This window comes from Culex quinquefasciatus, chromosome 2 (genome assembly GCF_015732765.1).
Source record: "Culex quinquefasciatus strain JHB chromosome 2, VPISU_Cqui_1.0_pri_paternal, whole genome shotgun sequence".
NCBI classification, from domain to species: Eukaryota; Metazoa; Arthropoda; class Insecta; order Diptera; family Culicidae; genus Culex; species Culex quinquefasciatus.
Window position 1 is genome coordinate 214,478,405 of NC_051862.1, and position 21,060 is coordinate 214,499,464.

General features: G+C 36.6%; 1 protein-coding gene across 12 annotated transcripts in view; it reads left to right on the plus strand.

Annotated features, from left to right (window-relative positions):
- LOC6038009 (electroneutral sodium bicarbonate exchanger 1) overlaps positions 1 to 21,060 on the plus strand; it is an 89,458-nt gene that overhangs the window by 10,878 nt on the left and 57,520 nt on the right. For 9 of the 12 annotated variants that reach the window (XM_038257153.1, XM_038257144.1, XM_038257152.1 and 6 more), the window contains exon 1: positions 15,490 to 16,353. The exons of 2 other annotated variants lie outside the window; for them this stretch is intronic. In XM_038257153.1, the coding sequence (XP_038113081.1) occupies positions 16,322 to 16,353 (32 nt within the window). In that variant the 5' untranslated portion in view covers positions 15,490 to 16,321. Of the gene's footprint in view, positions 1 to 15,489; positions 16,354 to 21,060 lie in introns of those variants that run through there. One more of the 12 variants, XM_038257157.1, reaches the window with a different exon arrangement.

A 21,060-nucleotide genomic window follows, 5' to 3' on the forward strand; every position in this document is an offset into this window, starting at 1 on the left:
GAGTTCATCTCATGTATAGGCAAACAAACGATGAAAGTTTCATCGAAAACGGAGCACTTCGATACGACCTGTTACCCATTGGTGAAAAACTCGCTCTTAAAAAGTAATATTTTTTCCTTCATTTTTAAGAGGTTACATACATGTAAATCAGATATCGTCACACAGATAATCCTTTTTTTAAACTGTTTTCAAAGCATTAAATTATGTTTTTTCAACCGCTGAAAAAAATGATGACTTTTGGTCGTGCCATTTCTGAGATATAAATATGTAAGTTGGCCATTTAAAGAAACGGATGCCACGATATTTCATCACTGCTTTGACCAAATTAGCTCAAATTCTTGGTGCAAACTCGTTAAGCAGGTCCCGTGTGCATGACAAATGCCGATTTTAAAAAAGTTGCCATAAAAAAAATAAAATTTTTTATAGGGCTTTATCATGCACACGAAATATATCTTGAGAATCTTGAAACAAGTTTTTTAAACTGCTAACTTTAAATAGAATTATCTTAGAAGTGGTAAGACCAAATGTCTCCAAATTGTAAGCAGTGGAAAATGTATACTTTGATGCCCTGAAAATAAATTGAAAAATACCTGTGTGCTCATATAACCCTTCGAAATTTGTTCGATTCATATGTATGTAACCCCTTAGGAAGAGAATTATAATACTATTCTTCCATACAAATAATCAAATTTATAAACATTTTTGACATAACTACAACCAATCAATATAAGTTGATTTTGAAAACTTTCAGGGCAAAACATCTCTTACAAATTCAGCATGATTCAAAACCGTTCGTTTGAATTTGTATCATGTTTTGAAAATTTCAACAAAGCAAGCTTTCAAAGTCACTCTGGTTTCGCTAATCAAGTTTTCTACGGTATAAACTTAAAATATCTTTGAAATTAATAAGATGTGTATGAATCATCTTTAATCTATAACATAATCTTTTAAACAAATGTTTTTTTTTTTTCTGATGTATACTATCACAATAGGACATTTATAAACATTATTAAAAAGGAAATTTTTTTTGCAGCAAATATTGTCATTCAAATAAAATAAAATCCGCAATTTTTTTCACAATCAGCATTCATATTTCAACAACGGAAAAGTTCCCCCATTACCCAAATTTGCAGCCCAACACCATTTCGTTCGTCACTCACGCCAGGCAAACGAGCGTAGGAAAATAAATAAAGTTGATGGAAAAGTTTTGCGCAGAATTTGCCCACCCTCTCTCTCTCTCATCAGATCAGAGAGAATCGACGGATCCCATGACGGTAATGAATATAACCAGCCAGACGGACGGACGGATCGACTCTTACGGTTGATTTGCACTGGAGCAAAGTGAGCAGCCTCCCACTGCGACCGGTTTTATTCATATGAATTACCCGAGGCATAGGAAAATTTTACCAAAACGTTCCCCGAAAAGGTGCAAAAGTTTCACCTTGTGGATGATTGGGGGGTCAAGTGGTGGACAAAAAAAGTATCACTAAATTTGGGACTATTTTTTCTTCTGGGAAGGTGAATTTTTCGTAAAGTTGCACACCAATAAAGTTGTCTTTTCAGGCTTGAAATGGTAATTTAGAGTTTCCCAGTAATAAACTAGTATATTTTCATTATCCGACCTGTCGCGTCGGAAAGGTATAATCCGGGGTGACACATTAATCAGAGTGGGGCAGAGCTGCGTGACTATCGTTACTGGGAGGCATTATCACGGCGTCTTTGAGGCAACAGCACATTTGCCAAAGTTTGACGTTTGATTGAGGCGTCATTTTTATGGATATTACTTAGAGTTATTTTATTTCTGTCCGGTACTCAATCAAGCTAAACTGCTAATGCTACTCCAGTTGATCAGCTGTGGTAGTAAATTACCTCTAAGAAATTTAATTATACACTTTCAAACGTTCAATCATCGTGCTGTAATGAAAACTCCTTCGTTTTTCGAAAAACACTCAGTAATCACTGAGTAATTCCAGTTATCCGCCCAGTTTAAAACTCGCTCCTTTTAAGAGTCGATTAATGAAATCTATAATCACCATAATCAACCAAGACTGCTTGACACAGTCAACCCCCGTTGAAAACGTCGAGTCGAGCTTCTACTATGCGTGTCCACATCGACGACGTCCCCGTTTTGGTACCGCCGACTGATTCAATCTCGTAAACGATCCGACCAGCTGGTGCTAGTGGTGCACCTTCTACGGAGATCAAAGTTATGCAGTTTGGCTCAACCAGTTCTATGAAGAAATCGATATCCAAGTTAAGTTTGAGAGAAAACTATTAACTATTAAATTGTGTGCCAACTTCAAGGACCATTTGCTCGATGAAACGAGACCGGAAGGCAGGGCTGTTAAAGTTGAAAAGGGTTTTCGGAAATCACATTATCCTGTCGCCGGCCCGGAGAGGGATTTACCCAGTTTGCGAGGCTGAGCCTTGCCAGGAGACCGTAAAGCAGAACATCCCGTCTGGAGGCGATTATCCTATCACCTTGGTTTTATACCGGCAGGACGACAGGATGAGCTTTTATGAATGAAGAGTGTGCTCCCGTTTCGTTACTTATTTAATAGGACAGCATTTTTAAAGAATAAAGTGTTTATAAATTCAAAATAAGCGAAATTAATTGAAGAAAACTCATTTTGGATTAAAGACTAAAACAACAACATCAAAGGAACAAACACTGTTTTCGTGATATCAAATCAACAAAGCTCCTCCCACCGAGAATTACTGGAGGCGTCAAAGAGATTGGTACGCTCCAGTTCTTTTTGACACATTGTGAAAAACAAAACCTGTTTTTCAACATCAACAAAAACAACAGTCGGTGAGGATTTATTTGCTTTGCTGATTGGCAAAATGTGAATTCCTAAGTGCTTTGAATGAATTAATTTCGCGTTGTCGTCATGATCTTTAATAACAAAGAAATATTATCTGGATTTTCAAAGGCGACTCAGTTAACGAAATTTCTGAATTCTGAAAATTCTGAATTCCTAAAATTGTCTTTCAATAAACAAAACAAATGTTACCGATTGCACAAGTTACTCCAACCTATCGAGAGAAAAAATGACTCACAAATTTCATCCAAAAAAATCTTGGAAAAATCTTCTCAATAATCATTTCAATTGTAAAGCTGAAAGTTAATATTTCATTTCGATGAATTTCAAACACATTTGCATTTGTAAGTTAATGATTCATTTCGATTTTTTTAAGGTGAAGCCGTTGATCATTTTCGAAGAAATTTGATCATCACTATAAAATATTCTGAATTAAATTCAATTTAACGAATGTCAGCACCAAAATGAATCAGCATGTGCCGGTTGTTGCCATCTTGAAGCCACTGAAGGAATTTTTTTATCTAAATCAATTGGGCTTCAAAATTTATATAATTTTGTGACACAGTCATTGACGTCCTAGTTGGCAATCATTGATTAATGACGATTTCCATAACTTTGCCAGGAATGGGATAATCGTTACCAAAAGGAATCAGCATGTGTAGGGCACTATTCTAAACAACTTGTTGAAGGAATTTTGTCAAAATATTGAAAGTGACGTGATGGAAGTCTTCACGTTAAACATATTTGTATATTTTTTGTTTGTAAAAAGATTCATTGACGATTATTCAAATATTACCAGAGCAAGAAGCATTTAATTTTTTTGTTAAGAATCGTTACACGGATTTTTTGGAATCGTTACACGGACACATAAGGCGAATTTATTTATTGATTTCAGTGGGTGTTCTCAAATTTGCCACCCTATTTCAGACTGTAGTCTCAATCCTTCCAAGGTGAAGGTACTTTTAGATAGTAAACATAATTTTAATTCTTAAAATCATTGTTGAATTTTTTAAGTATGTTTTTAATACTTAAAAAATGTTTTCTTGCCTAAAAAAATGGTCATGTAAATTCTTAAATAATAAAAATATAGTTTTCGGAAAAAAACCCCTTTTTGTGATTAAATGAAACAAATATATTTTCAGGCAAAACTTTTCTGAATTTTTCTCATAAAAACATCTAATTGACCATTAATTTTTTTCCAAAAGAGAAAAAAATTGGAAAGAAATGTACCTTTTTCTATGAACAACAGCCAAAATTTTATGAAGACTCACACACACGAAAACTGAGTGAAATTCACCCCGATCTGAGTTAAATTCACTTAAAAACCTGACAGATGCCGCATTTAATCATTTCTGTGTGTATCAGACTATGCCTCTAACAATTTACACTTAATATGCCTGTAACAATTTTTTTTTTTTTAATTTTAATGATGATGGTATCGTTCTACAGTAGAAAATGTGAAAAACAAGCAAAAAATAGAAAAAGTGTCATAAAAACATGAAAAACTATAGTAAGGCAAAAGGTAATGATGTAAGGTGGTAGAGTACGCCAAGTACTATCAGAAACAAAAAAAAACTTAAACAAGATAAATGCAAATTAAAATACTATAAATGAAACAAGAATGATATAAACTAGAGAAGTAGGGTAGGGTAGTCATCAATGAGACACTTTTGGTTTTCAACTTTCAACGATTTTTCTATTTTTTTCATCAGCATTTTTTAATGAGCTTTTTGTTGCATTTTCTTTGTTTTAATGTGTTCTAACATTGACCAAATTATGAGATCGATCCGACATCTACAGCCAGAGTTATTCAACTGTTTCAATGTAGACGCACTTGGCAGGAACAATGAGACAGCTGGGGAACAATGAGACATACTACGAAAATCAAGATTTTTCTAGTAAAACATCATGTTTTTGTATTGTTCCATTGCAGGTAACTTACCTTGAACATTTTAGAGCAATTTTGCCATCATGAAACTTTAACTAACAAAAGTTATACTAAAAAGTATTTAAATTTTGTAAAATTCGTATATTTATACCAAATAACTTTGTATTTTTGGTTAAATGAAGTTAAAACTCTATAAATATGCCAAAAATCACTTTTAATTCATGTTTTCAAAGAATTTCATTGATTTTGAAAAGTTTAATGAAAAAAATCAAAGTGTCTCATTGTTACCCATGGGCTGAAATGAGTGGGGAACAATGAGACAGTCCTGGATACTGGGTATATTCTAAATTTTGGCCAAACCTAATGAAAGGACTTTGTAGCCCAACTCAATTCCTATGGAACGTCGAAAGAAATTTGAAGATATATTAGTTTTGGTGTTAATGGCAGCCTACGAGCGAAAAAGTAATTTTTGTCCATAATTTACTTTTACACCCCAGAATCAAACATTTATGAATAACTTTTCAAGGGAGCGTCCATAAGCAAAGCCCCTATAATGGCAGACGTGTATCCAGTAGACACACCTTTCCCCCAAATATGAGCCTGATTGGTTGAAACTACGACTTGTGAGAGCCATTTTATCATTGTTCCCCGTGTCTCATTGATGACTACTCTACCCTAATGTTTTTGATTGAACAAAAAATGCTCTAAACAACGTATTGAACACGGTAAAAATGAAAACGCTAGGATCAAAAATTGCGCAGTAGAAGGTTAATACAACTTCTGTTGAACCTATTTGAGCGAAAAATGACAAAATTTGGTTTTCAACAGTTTTTCGGAAGTTTTGATACATTAATACCCGTCAATTCACCGTATAGCAACAATAATGAATCACTGATTATCTTCTCGATCACAAAGAAAACCGGAAAAAGCTTCCATAACGTGACCAGAATACAAGGTTTAATTGAGTAATTAACCTTCAAAAAGACCAAGATAAATCTGAGCCTCTGTGCCACCAGGCCGGGATACGAGACCACACCATATGATGGATCAGGTAGCGTTGGCGTTGGAGCTTGAAAGCTCAAGTTGGTTATGCTGGATGGAATTTGATGCGATGTGTGCAGAGGTCTGGCAAAAAGCTTGCTTGCGGTAGGCAAGTGGTTGGTGACCGACCCCCTTGTTTTAATTAAATTTGTTATCCTAGCAAAGGCGGCGCCGTAATCGTTTACTCTTTATAGACCTGCCGGATAGAATAAGTTTGCACCGGATTGATGTTCGCTACCGGTGATGGTTATTAAACTTGTTCGGCTGGAAAATTGCTCTGCTTGAGGAGTTTTATGAGCCATTTTCATTTACTGTATTGAGCTACACCGATCTTGAAATAGTTATCGTCACTTCAATCTTCGCTGAATCTTAATCATAAAACTATCAGGAATTTTTCAATCGAAGCAAATTTCTTTCCTTAGCTCAACTAATCTGCATGACTATTTAGGGAAATGGCTCATAACTGAAACTGCTGACACCCACTTTGGAATAATGTGCAGGACAGACACGTTCCATTGCTGCAATCACGCCGAGCTTTCTCAAGCTCCTCGTCCTTTTACTACTTGCCCTAGTAGACACAGTAAGGATGATGCACTTCGAGCGGCCAGGACTCTGCCTTCACCCTCGTCAAGGATGCACCAGCTCTCCTTATAGTACACTCAGCAAACAAGAAGATTCACCACTGGAGCAGCTGTACCACGCTGACGACCATGAATACATGAAGAGGTTGGAAAGTCGCACATCTTCCAGCAGCACAAGAACAAAGTGGCCCCTAATGGAGCTTTATGCATACACGATGAAAAATCCACCCCACGCCACACGACTCAACCCCCTGTCACTTTACCCAGAAAAACCAGCAACGTGTTCCAGTTTTTTACTCCTTCTCGGTTCTGCCAAGGCTGCTGCTGTTGAACTGTTGAACCACTTTCGATCCACCATCAGCGCCACGCGTTGAAGAGGCTCATCAGAAGGCCAAACGAGGCTTATTGGATTATGGGTTTTGCAACACGTCAGGCCTATCATGCCCACATTTAGCGGTGGAATTCCGACAATCCGACAAACCTTGAACGGAACCCAACTTCACAAGTCAATTTCGAAAATCAATCAGGTTGCGAAACCGACGTCTGCGGTTTGATTGTGGTCGATTTCCATCCAAAATTCAACCCGCATCTGTCCCAGCGGAAGAAAGCACTGCCCAAAAAATCTGATAATTGCACTAAAAAATTGGCCCAGTCGGCACGCTTACCTCAGCGTTGATACTAAGTGGCCGGTTGACGAAAACGCAGATTGTTCTGGTTGTCGTCGACTGGTTGATTGTTGTTGTGTTCACGTGCTAAACTCAATTTGCATGGCGCTAACGTGGCAGCCCCGAAATCGTCTGAATCGTGAACGCGGATTAGCGCCTCCGGCGAAACATCTGCGAAGCATGCGTCGTAAATTACCTGAAAAATGTGGATTCTGGCGTCAATACTGTTGGGGGTATGATTTCGGGTTTGTTAAAAAATTGATGAACCATTGGGAATCCTGTTTTAACATGAAACATGAAAATTATCTTTAGCTAAATACAACCAAAATGCAAAAAAAATATACGCCCCATGTTCTTTTTCTCAATATAAAAATTAAAGCATATTCGAGAGGCCAGACCTACTGTGTTGTTTAACCACAGCCAGGATTCTGTGAGGAAGGATTCGTGGACATACCATAACAAACGCTCCGGGAATGGGACTTAAACCAATAATTTGCATAAATAAAAACAAACCAAAAATTCAAGAGACTGCTTTAATACTTTCCACTGGCCCCACTAATTGGCCAGGAGACTACTATGAATGTTTTGATCAAATGTTGTGCACCTGCTTGATTAAATTTGCAAGGTGCTAACACCCCCAAATTAAATCTATATATTTTGAGTATCATCTGTCGGAAACATCTGCAAAGTTTGCGCAGAAAATTAGTAAAATATAAATTCGAGGATCAAAACAACCGCTTAGCGATAATTCGAAATGATCGACTTTCGAAAAAGTCTTGACAAAAATATTAAAAGCAATCTTCCATCATTATCTGTAATTGAGTTAGTCAATTTTCACGATTTTGCGGATTGCTTGAAATTCGTAAAATTTTGAATTTTCCGAGAATTCCTGCGCATTTTTTTTAAATCACTTCTAATTTTACCTAAAAGCTTATTTGCATTTTTTTTTGTAAGCAATCACAAACAACAAAGGGTAGGATGATTGCATATATTTTCCAACAAATCGTGATTTGAATTTTTATGAGTTTGAGCTTTTTGTTTGTTTAATTAGGCTGAAGCAAATATTTTTCGCATATTTTTCATAAAAATAATTTAATTTCAAAATAGCATTCAAAAATCTTTTTTTTGCATTGAAAATTTATTAAAATTTCAATTATTTCTGAATCAACCCAAACACGCTAAAAATGATTCTAAACGCAAGGAAATGCATTTTTAATTGATTTCAGTTGATTTCACTTAAATTTCCATTGAAAATTTGAACCCCCTGATTTTTCTGGCCTGACTTTGAAGGGGCCTAGCCTTATTTGTAAGTGACAATTTAAAAATAAACTGTGATTATTTTACTATTTCAAAATGTTCATGACAGCAAACATGTTTTTATTGAAATTAAAATACCGTAGATACATTCGACTTGCTCGGAGTCGTTATTTATTTATTTATTTTTGAATTAATTGTATTTTTATTTTATAATTTTATTTTCAAGGTAGCATTATAAATGAAATAAAACTCTAAGTTGTCGTCGTGGTTTACTCAGGATTGATTGAATTTTGTTTCCTAATATTACAATGTTTGATAATGGTCTCCGTGTAAATTGGTAATTGAGCAATTCCAGGTCAAAACAGGAATTGTTTTAAGTACTTTTTTCTCGACCCTCTCCGATCTCAATGAAACATTGTAGACATGTTATCCTACCTTTATATAAGCCATTTTTGTGTGTATGGAGCCAGTTACACTCGATAGTGACATTTGAGAAGGGCGTAAGTGTTTTAAATATTTTTGTATTTCGTAATTTAAATATTGCTGTATCTCGCCATTGCATCGTACCAAAAAGTGGTCAAAGACAAACTTGTAGAAAATTTGACGGGCATTCCGAAAAAAATACACTGAAAGAAAAAAACACTCCACTTTTATGAGATTTTTTCATTTTTGCCTTTCTTACTAAAGAAAGGTATAGTGTTTGCTTTTGGCTCCGACGCCAAATCAAGCTTCGTTCCCAAATCATTTCTCGAGAAATATTCATTCGAAAAATCTGCAAAAAATCATGGACGATCGATTTTCGACGCCCGATCGATTGACAATGACAGAATTCGTCTGCCTCCAATATCCGAATTTTGGCGCTTAATTTACTGTAGAGCACGCGTGACGTCCGTGTGTGGTAAAAAAGTGCTCAATTTTGTGGTAGGGGGTTTCTCAGAGCCCACATTATGGATTTAAGCTCTCTTGGGCGCATTTGAAAGGGGATGTGCTGAACCTGAACCAGTTCCATACCAAATTTGAATTTATCCATTTTTATGGGGACTCGGAGTGTGTTTTCACCAAATCAGGTGGTTTTCAAATGAAAATTCGGTCGAAAATTGAAGTATTGAAATCGTTTATTTGTCCAAAAAATTGCATTTTTCCAGCCCTACATCCTCCCAAATTTTCATCCATGTCGGTAATGTGGTTTTGATTTACAGCTTGTGGACTAATTCACTGTGAGGGAAAAACCCTAAAAAGGTAAAAGCCAATTTTCACCAAATGCCAAAACTATTCCTTTGGCATTTTATCTAATTTTTCTCCACATCATAATCTAGACCATACTCGATGTTCTGAAACAAATTTGACCTCATTTGGATTTACCGTTCAGATTTTAGAAAATTTCCATTTTTGCCTTTCTTACTAAAGAAAGGTATAGTGTTTGCTTTTGGCTCCGACGCCAAATCAAGCTTCGTTCCCAAATCATTTCTCGAGAAATATTCATTCGAAAAATCTGCAAAAAATCATGGACGATCGATTTTCGTCGCCTCGTCGCCTCGTCGCCTCGTCGCCTCGTCGCCTCGTCGCCTCGTCGCCTCGTCGCCTCGTCGCCTCGTCGCCTCGTCGACAAGTTGTCAAGTTGAGCTTCACATGCAGACGCGAGCAATGCTGGCGCGTGATGCTGGCGCGTATAGAGTTTTGATACCAGATTACCCCCTTTTAGTGCAAGTTGCTTTATCGATTGCTCGTTCATCACACATCGCCTATCATTATTTTCTATGCTAAGCTTCAGTTAACGCAAACTAGACGCAAGCAGCTATCTGTTCTGAAGCCTCATGCTCATTCTTTTGCCTTTCTTTTTTGTTTTGCTCATTCTCTGATCGAACTCTGAGCGAACGAATTTCTGGGAAGCGTTCAAGCTTCCCATGTGCCAGTGACAATGCACATCGCGGATTTGGTTTTCTAGCTTCGGTACTAGCCTTTTTGTGTATTAGTATTTTTGTTCATCGTACCAGCGCACCAAGGTGGTTTATTCGGTACGTTTGCGTTTGTCGTAGTGAAGTCCCACCGAGCGCTCAGTCGTTGTATGCTTCCCAATCCCAAAAACGCCTAAATGCTTGCTTATTGAAAGCTCACAATTTTGCCTAACGCCTAAATGACAGTTTAGTGAATTACAGTAGGCGTTTCAAAGCTTTCAAGAACATTTATGCGGCTTTACCGTACCGTATCGTTGTTTACAACACGGCAAATTCTCGGGTGTTGAAACACTTTCTGCCAGTTATTTTGTAACCACTTTAACGCATTGGAGCAAGACGGAATCATTTTGTTTTCTCGTTAATTTTTAATATTTTGAAAAGTGCAAAAAAACACTCAGAGAATACGAACAATTTAGCGATATGCAGAAAACATTACGAACATCGCAAATTGTGAGCTAATTCTCTGTCTCAAAAACAATGTGTTCTGATTTAAAAATCGAAAATGCTTGTGTGCGAGCACAGCTTACAACCGGCCATGGCAAATGGGGCAAAAACCAGCGCTTTTCAGTTATATGAAAAAATATGGTTGAGTTTCGAATTGTATTATGAATGGACCATTCTTTATATTGCTATTTCTTTGAAAAAAAAAAATCAACTGCCGTTAACTTCCTTTTGTAAGAAAGGCTCTATCTCACCCCAGGTGGGATTAAATCGGGTTTTAAGTTTAAAAGTCAAATTTGAGGGTGAGCCCACGATTTTTTTTCGTTCAAAATTTTTGTGAAAATAGCCTAAGATGTTACAAAAAGACTCATGAAAAATGCAGGATGGAGCAACTCACCTAAAAAAATACAAAAATAATTTACTGAAATTGTTTTTTTTTTCAAAAGTGCTCTAAACATCAAAATTTTCGAAATCCTAAAAAGAACAACGAAATATAAAAAAAATGTGGAATTCATGAAGAAGTGTTAGTGTTTAGAAGAGTTATAAAAGAATTCCAATGATATTATTAAAATAAAGGCCTGTTATGTTGTTTTAGCGAGAGGTTTTTTTTTTCGTTACACAAAGAATTTTTCTACATAACCTCCAACGAGACTTGATGAAAAAATAAAGATATTTATCGAGTATTTTTGATAAATTTAATTTGATAATAGTTTTAAAATCTGCACATTATCCGAATCTTCCAAATATTACCACCAAACGGATCATTCCAGCTCAAAACCAATGACTTTTAACTTCGCACATTCATTAACATCCTGGACCCGCAGTGCTAATGTGCATTTCGCATAGATGACAAATATGTTTTAGTTTTTTTTTTTTTTTTGATCGCACGTTCACACCTTCCTGTGAATCAATCAGAATCAATCCTGGGCCAAATCATATCTTATCGAGATCACAACGAGATAATCACTTTATTCGCTGGTGAGACTCGACCAGGTTGGTCAGTACCATTGGAGGAGTTCGGCAAGGCACGATCGCTGAAGGAAGTGAACTAGTTTATTTGTGGTGAAAGAAAGAAAAAAACTAGTGAAATAGTGTGATTCAAGAAGTGAAACTGAGCACGAATGTACGACACAATCTTAAAAGCATTTGGGTACGTAATTATCTGTTGTAGAGTCAATACGTGCATACGGGGGAGGTACTTACTCGTTGAACAAATTACAACATTGTAAGACAAGATTCCACTTAGCTTTTTCTCTTCTGCAGTGTAAAAATGATTTTCCTCTGCTTCCATACAAGAATTCCACTACGTGGCATCCGTATCGCATGCCGTCGTAGCAAGAGTCCTTATTTTAGCTCACGTTTTGTCGAACAATCTGAGCATCCTTGCAATTCCGTAGGACAAAAAACAAAGAGAAAAAAAACTCGCGAAAAGCAAAAAAGTGCTGATTTCCACCTCCTTTTTGTGCTGATTTCCGCGTGCTTTTAGATAAAAGTGTCAACCATTGGGGACTAGACAGTTTCAAAAACATCCATCTTTCAGCGGTGTCTCGAAGTTGAAATTTCAAAACACGGAATAAAAGCGAAACTTCAACCGTACTAAAAGGTACTCCCATGTAATCCGTCTTCATCCTGCTGCCATATGAGGCATGATTTCCATTTTCCCACCATTTATCATGGTACACAAGGTAGCAGATTTCAACTTGTGCGACCCTGAGCAGTCGACCTTCAGTCGACCGATGTGGCGAGAGACTCGAGGCACTCTTCAGCACAGAACACATGTAGGCATTAGCTTCTTGTCGTCTGCAGCGGTTCTTCGTCATCTCTGGGGGTGTTTCCTTTGGCAGTTGATTGAAATTTAATGAATTTGTGAGCCCATAAATCTTGCCTAGATAGAGCGTGATGTTGGCTTCCGATGGAAACCAGAGCCTGAAGCTGTCAATTAGTGTAAACGATGATGACGTTTATCGTCATCCGTTATAGTATCTAAATAGTATTATAGTATCTAAAATCCAAAATATTGGAAAAATCCCGAATCAACCCAAGACCACATCTCACATCACTTTCCCCCAAACCTTCCCAAAAACCCATCACTTCGCACTCGCTGGACTCCCCCCGACGAGCAAAAGATGATGGCGATGATCAAAACGTATCACTCGACAAGGGCACTCTTGTTCATTTTTCACACGTACGCTCCGGTGTAACTTTCATGTGTTTTGCACTGTGACAAAGCAGCAAAAAAATATTACCGCTCATTGGTTAATTTTCTGCGTGTATCGACCACCCCCACCTCCACCCCGGCACAGCTGACGGACAAATGAGATGGAAAGCTGATGAGCTCTCGGGGCTTCAATTCCATCCCACCAGAGTGTGTTGTAAGAACAAAGTCTTGAAGCATTGTTGTGAGAACTTTGCCTTGGATCAAACCGAGGATAGACAGTAAAAATATATTGTACGAATTTAAATTTAAAGAAGAACACTGAATAATTGTTTTTTTTTAAATTTAAAATCACACAGAAATTTCAAAATAACATTTTATTTTATTTATACTAATTGTGTATAAACTGTAGTATACTAAGCGTCGTGGGAGCAGAAAAGTACAAAGAAATTGCCCGCTGTGGGGCTGAGTCAGAATCGCTAGAACGATAGCGCCATCACTATCGACGAAGAAAGGTTGGCTGGTGGGGGAGAAGCAGACTGAAGGGATGAAAACAACAACAAAAACAGTGTTGGAACAGCTGGTGCAGCTCAGATTGGTAAACAGTGTCGTAAATGAATTTTTAATGTTTTCGTTTTGATGTTTTGCCTTGGAAATCAAATGAATTTGCAATTCAGTTTTGCAAAACATAGGCCTTATTTTATGTGCATTTTCAACTAACATAATGTTAACGAACTGTTTTACAATTTGATATCAATTAAAATATTTAAAAAAAATAAAATTGTTCAGGAAAAATACCATTTCCCATGGATATTGTTGTTGTTTTACTAAAAGACGGGTAATTTTAAGATTATTATGAAATACATAGTGATTAAACCTTCTATTTTTGATGAATTTAAAGATTTTAAAGATTTTGAAGATTTTGATGAATTTAAAGATTTTGAAGATTTTGAAGATTTTAAAGATTTTAAAGATTTTAAAGATTTTAAAGATTTTAAAGATTTTAAAGATTTTGAAGATTTTGAAGATTTTGAAGATTTTGAAGATTTTGAAGATTTTGAAGATTTTGAAGATTTTGAAGATTTTGAAGATTTTGAAGATTTTGAAGATTTTGAAGATTTTGATGATTTCAAAGATTTTGAAGTTTTTGAAGATTTTGAAGATTTTGAAGATTTTGAAGATTTTGAAGATTTTGAAAATTTTGAAGATTTTGAAGATTTTGAAGATTTTGAAGATTTTGAAGATTTTGAAGATTTTGAAGATTTTGAAGATTTTGAAGATTTTGAAGATTTTGAAGATTTTGAAGATTTTGAAGATTTTGAAGATTTTGAAGATTTTGAAGATTTTGAAGATTTGAAGATTTTGAAGATTTTGAAGATTTTGAAGATTTTGAAGATTTTGAACACTGAAATAAAAAAATAGTACCAAATTCCTTTATTCTAGGAATTTTGCCTCTTTTCCTTATTCAGTAATCGGGTTTTTTGGATTACTTAATAAGGAAAGGAGCCAAAATTCCTAGAATTTAGGAATTTGGTACCTTTATTTTTTTCAGTGAAGATTTTGAAGATTTGAAGATTTTAAAAATTTCGAGGATTTGAAGATGCTAAACAACATCAATAAAAATGTCTAGTGAATGGTTAATTCTGGGCAATGAACCGTTCTGGCAAATGGATATCAGGGGAATGGTCAGTTCTGGAGAATGGCATTCTGGAAATGGAATTCAGAAAAAAATAATTATGAGGATATGAATTATGGAGAACGGGATAGAACCATGTTCCAAGATGGTGGTGTTAGATGGTTTTGATAAAAAATGTGATCCATTAAAGCGTGTAAAGGCAATGGTGGAATTTTGGTTTACATTATTTTGTAAAATTTCATGAGTATACGAATTAATCATCGAATTATTTTGATATGTAACAAGCAACTGCAAATTTGACTTCGGATAATCGAGTCTAGACTGTGTTGATTTCCCAATGCCTTCCAAGCGGCGTTGCTATGAAGAAGACTTAAAAATCAAACAATCTATCACATGTCAACAAACCATCTATCTCATTTGCTCTAGTGACAGTTTAGGTTGAGTAAGAAAGGAATAGGCTGCTTGTTTACATCTACGGATTCACCATATTGAAACGTTAATACGGTATTGATACAAATTGTCTGTCTCAAATCATCTTATTTGAAAGAAATATATTTTATTATGTCGTCTGTTTGGTGTTTCAATTAGAGTAATGATCATTGCTACACAACGAGCACTAAAAACTTTCACAAAGCAATAAAAAGTTTCGCGAAATTAATACCACAAAAATATCAATCAAACCAATCCATTCCACCGGAAATGATAATCCAGCTCCTTCGCTCCGTCAAACTCCCCCACATGATTCTAGCAAAAAAAAAAAAAAGAAATTTCTCTCTCATCCCTCTCGACTCTCACACACCCATATTTCGCACCCAAAAAAAAATCTCATCGATCCGTCCAGACGAAACCGTCGTCCTCCAGACCAAACAACCGAACAAACAAACAAGGAGCCGACTTCCTTACCCCACAACAACGACACCGACGACTTCAAGAAAAGATCCACACACACACACGAGAGCGCACTTACTCACTCACTCACACTCGTGGACGCCGCCACCGTCGACCGACGACGTCGCGACCGATTTCAAACAGAGAGAACTCAGTTGGCCACGCGACGCTCAACGCGAACGGTCGTGTGCGGATTTTCTCTCACTGCGCGACCTTTTTTCTATCACTCTATTACTACTTTTCCGAGGTTTTCCACCCACCCTAAATTTTTCATTGTTTCTTCTGTGTGGTGATTGGAGGGGGGAAAAGTTTTTGCTGAGTTTTCTTATTTTTTCGTCTTGGGAAAGTGCCGGCGATTTTCGGCTCTGGAAAATGGTGCCTTTCTTTGTTAGACGGTGATAAAGCGATAACAACAAAGTTACAAACTCCAAGAAGCCCGAATTGGATTGATTTGAGCGAAAAGCTGTGCGATTATTGCGAAAAAGTTGATGCTTTGTTTCAGTGGAGCAAAGCGGGCGGAAAAAGAAATTGTGTCACCAACTTGCCTGAAGGTTCCGGCACAAGCACACACAAGACATATTCCAGTGAATCCTTGTGTCATATCCTTTTCAAGTTTTTTCCCCCTCTGCAAACACATAATTCCGTTGGTGCACGAGCAAACAGTAGCAGCTGTGATATCAGGGGACTTGTGCCGAATCCGACTTCCCGCTGGAATAGCCGCCGATGGGATGTAGTGTCGCACTTTGGTGTTGTTCGAGTCTCGGGACAAATCACCCGGCTGATGATAGTCATAGAGAGATCTTCGAGAGACTCTTCAAAGGACGCACAATCTACAGCGAAAAGAGTCCGTAATCTTGTTTGCTATACGCGTCAGTCAATGGCACCAACGTCGTTGTTGTCGCAAATTAGGTTGTTTGCCTTCCAGCGTTGATACCGGCCAGCTATAGTTAACCCTTAACCTACAACCCGAACCCCCAAGTGCCAAATCCAGGATGAAGGATAACAAACGATTCTACGTCGCGAGGTAAGTGTGCTCACAACCTGAAGAGTCATTCACACCAAGCTTTGTGATTCCGGACAAAGACCCAGTGCCATTCACAAACTTCTTTGGGTTATTGCCTTCTTCCTGAAGAGAGTTCAACGGCTGCATCAATGGTGGTGCTGCCAAAGATCTGACCCATGATCGGGGCCATCAACTTCACCTACATTCCACACTAGTTCCAGTAGCTGCGCCGCTACTAGCAGATCGACATTCGCCGACTAGTAAACAAAACAAACCTGAACTTATACCAGCAGCTTATATTTCGCTGTTTCTTCCAATCCAGTATACAGAAGTATAAATATGGAATGGGAAGGGTGATACTGTGCATACAGATCGAACTCAAGCCGGGTGTTTTATTTTTAAAACCCACATTTCTATAAACCGCAGTGCACCGCGACGCGTGCTCGGTACTATTATTACTGCGTGTCTTCATAGGGGAGCGCATCCATCCGCAATCTCCAGCTAAATCCGGTGGAATGCAGTATGAAGCGCGCACGTCAAGGTGTTGACCCTTTCAAAATCCTCCGCAGGTGCACACCGATCCACCTTCAAGCTCTCCTGTTGTCATAACTTGCGGGTTGTTTATTCTCAAATTCCCCCCGTAATGACCCCGTGAAGTGGCGCGGCGATGAGAGAAGATGATCGCGAATAAAGTGTTTGGACGCCGCTCAAGGAGGTAATAAACTCGATTGTGATTTTAATGATTGCCAACCCTCGCCATCACCACCTACGTGGTGTGATGAAGAGGGACAAGGAGATCTTGAGTGTGAGGTGAGGTATTGAAGGACGTCGTTGCGTCAAGGGAGATCGCGTGACCATAAAGTCGGAAATATTTGGATTCAACTGGACCGGTTTGGTTTGAGATTTATGGTGAATTGGATTCTTGATCAAAAGATGTTAATCCATTTTTTTTCCTAAAATTTCTAACTTCTTCATAGTTAGTTTGAAAAGATATGAAGATTTGTAATGGCAAACTGGAAGACTGCATTTTCTCTCAACTACGTCAAAGTTATTAACATCAATGAAATTTCAAATTAGAAAATTCGCTCACTATGGGAACATGTTATGTGGACAGCTTCGAATTTCTTTTTCCATCAGTGGCCTACTTATCATGAACAAAATAAGAGTGATGAAATATTCATCATAACGCTCATTTGAGTGCTAAAAAGTTGATTTTTTCAGTACTTTGATGAAAAGTAATACTTTTTAACCTAACTAGAGAGAAATAAATTGATTGTAAAAAATGTAAAAAAGTTTTTGTTCTTTGCCCCTGGTCAAAATCAATGGGAGAGCGAAAAATAGACGTCATTAAATCGATTCTACAAGTATTTTTCAATGCAAATTTATTTCTTCTTGTAATTATATTTTGTCCTTTGAATTGTGTGGAGATTTTTAACAGGAAGGGGAGGGGGGGGGGAGATAAAGCTTCAAATAAAATTTTCAATGGCCTAATTAAACAAATAAAACAACATTCATTCCATAAAATGATACCATAATTGCACTGCAGTTAAAGAGAACTGTTTGAAGCTTGAAGACAAGAGAATTGCTCTCTTGCTCACTGACTTAACCCTCTACAACCCAACACCGCCTCTAGACGTGCTTCGATTTAAAAAAAAATCGCCAAAAATCAATTTTCAACCGATTTCTGATCTTTAAAAAGGATTGGGAAGAAGAACTCTTAAAAATTTTGAAAATTGTATGGTTGGAAGTTTAATTTGTTTTATGTGACTTTGCCAATGTTTAAAAAAATGTCAGTTTTTCAGGGGTCAACATAAGCTGTTTTTCACTAATATTTTCTATATTATGTGTAAAAATAGGTATGCAGAAAATTTTTAACTTTCCCAGACTATGCCTCTAAATATTTTTAAATAATTTAAATAATAATGGGTTCATTCACGGGGAATATAAAAATTTTCTAAAAAAATTTTGGCGTTTAAGGGTTAACAGATTTTTATCTTAGAATTTTAGATATATAAACCATTTTTTTTTTTTCATTAAATAAAATATCACAAATATTAAATAGGTTTCTTTACTTGATTTAAAGACTTCAAAGCCTTGTCTAAAAATGTAATAGTAAACCTTGAGTCAAAATCAGGATTTCTGTGTTACTTTTATACAGTCCAGACTCGATAATTCCGAACCTATTTTTGTCAAATTTTAATGTTTGGTTGTCTTTTAAATAAAAAAATGTATATTTTAAATTTTTCCTTATCGCCATTTTGGCCGCCATCTTGGATTTTAAAATTCTGAATCACTGTATAGTTATAGTTATAGTTAAGGCTACCAACTGTACGGATTTTTTCCTTACCGTACGGATTTTTGACCCTCTCCGCGGATTTTAAACAGGCCGGATTTTTTGTACGGAATTTTCGCATAATACGGATTTGTACGGAATTTAACAACTTTTTAAAAAATTCATTGCTTTTTTGATTGGGTCAAAGATTTTGCTAATTAGACATTTTTATTTAACTGTCAGTTTTATTTTAAAGAGATAACTTACATAATTTTCCGGGTTTTCCTCAGTTCATACTTGATTGTCAATAATTGTCAATAATTGTCAAATTCCTTACAAAACATATTTATCAAATAAAAGATCAAAAGGCTTTCTAAAGCTTGTGAAAACCTTGTGTTGTGCTTGTATTTATAGGACCTTTCCAATAAAAGCTCTAGAAATGTTTTTGTGAAAACACTAACAACGATATTATTCGTAAAAGCAAACTTGATATTTTGTAAACTTTTAAACGTTTAACAAAAATATGTCTATTTCTAAAATTCCAAATTTATCTAAATAATTCCTTGACATTTTTGTCATACCATGGTGTCATGTCGGTAAAGTATACGGATTTTTGCTCAGCAAGAGTTGGTAGCCTTAGTTATAGTTATAGTTATATTTATAGTTCAGGGATAATACTTAAGCAACAACAATACAAAAAGACATCGAAAAAAAAATGTGTTTCGATTATACGAAGTGAAATTTTGCCAAGGCCTTCGGATAATCGAGTTTGGACTGTATTTAACAAAAATCCATTATAAATGGGCTATGTCGTCAAAACCTACCACATGATTTATATAAATTTTATTTAAAATAAGGCCGCTGATTTTTTTTTTAATTTTATGTCCATCAAGTTGAATAGGGAAACGAAAATAAATGAAAAAAAAATATTTAAATTCATTACAATTAACTTAACATTATTTATTTTAAAAATATATCAGCACTCAAGAACACAATATTTTAAGAGATTTTTGTGCTGTTTGAATCATACAATTTGATAAAATTTCATAAATTATAGAATAAGCACATGCATGCCTTACATCTAAAAGCAGTGCAAAGAAATGTATTTTGAATCGGTTTCGTTCAAATTTTTAAGTTTGCTGAAAATATCTTTTTGATTTGGTTTATGGACCATTTTTACAAGGACAAAATCTTTTTAACTTTTAATTTAAACGTTTTGTTTTATTTTACTTTGAGAACTAATGGCATTACGTCATAACAAACAAATTTCCAGTTGCATTCACATGCTGCATCAATCATTCATCATTCCATTCCAGTAGCAATGCAAGCATGAATCGTTCGCAAAACTCCTTTTCCACGATATTTCCGCAAGTCATGATGATACCCCAACAGACGTGCGTGGAAACCGTCAAAATAAACTTTCGTTGGTCTGGACTCCGTTACGTGACCAGAGCCAGGTATCAACAACAAAAAACCAATATCAAAACTTAACGATTTGGAACCATAAATTAAAACTGGTTTGAAGGTGCTATTTTTGACCAGCTTCAAAGTTATAATCGAATGTTTTAAATTGCATGCCAATTTGTTGAATTCTTCAACCTGCTTCGAATTAAATTACATCCTTCATGAGTTTCTGTGCTGCAAGTCATAAACACACGCACGGAATGCAACACAGAGAGAGAGAGATTGCCATCTTCGTGGGTCACTAACCTGCCCCAACTGGTCGCGGCTTGGCGCCACATGTTCTCCGCATTCTTCTGCTTCTCCCTCATCATATCCGCGACGGCAGAGGGCGTTAAATCTGTCGTTTAATTACTCACTACACCCAACGTAATCCTTAATCCATTGCTCGCCGTACTAGAACTCCTAGAGAGTGTGAGAGGCATAACTTGGAGAGTAGAAGTCACCCTTTTCCTCCAGATTTAATGGAACCACTTCCCGACTGACTGAATTTCTGCACTGCTCTCGGTGCTCTGTTGAGTTCAAGTACAGCCGTTCACCTTTGGGGCTTTTTTTTGCAATTCAGTACCTCATCCACAGAAGCTGTGGCTAACGGCTGGATATTGAACGACAATCGACGACTAGACGGTCTTCGGCGTCTTTACAGTAGTTGTGGTATCACTCCTACAACACTCGTCGGATGTGTCTGCTGCACGAACACAGACAGGATGTGGTGCAGAAGCCATGTTCGTGTTCTTCAACCGAAGACGAACTCCTCCTGGGGAGACTGCAAATTACCAACTAGAAGCATGACCCAGTAAAGCTTAATAAAGTTTTCTCATTTTTCTGCTTCTACTATCGTTCTACAGATATGATTTATGCTCCATGGCCAAGAGAAAGCAAGTCTGGTTTTTGCAAAGCTTCTTCCGTACGTTCTTGGAACCAGTCCAAGAGCCCGTATTAAATATTCTCAATCGGTTTCAGCACACCAACACCAGCGTTCCCTCTCTCTAGTT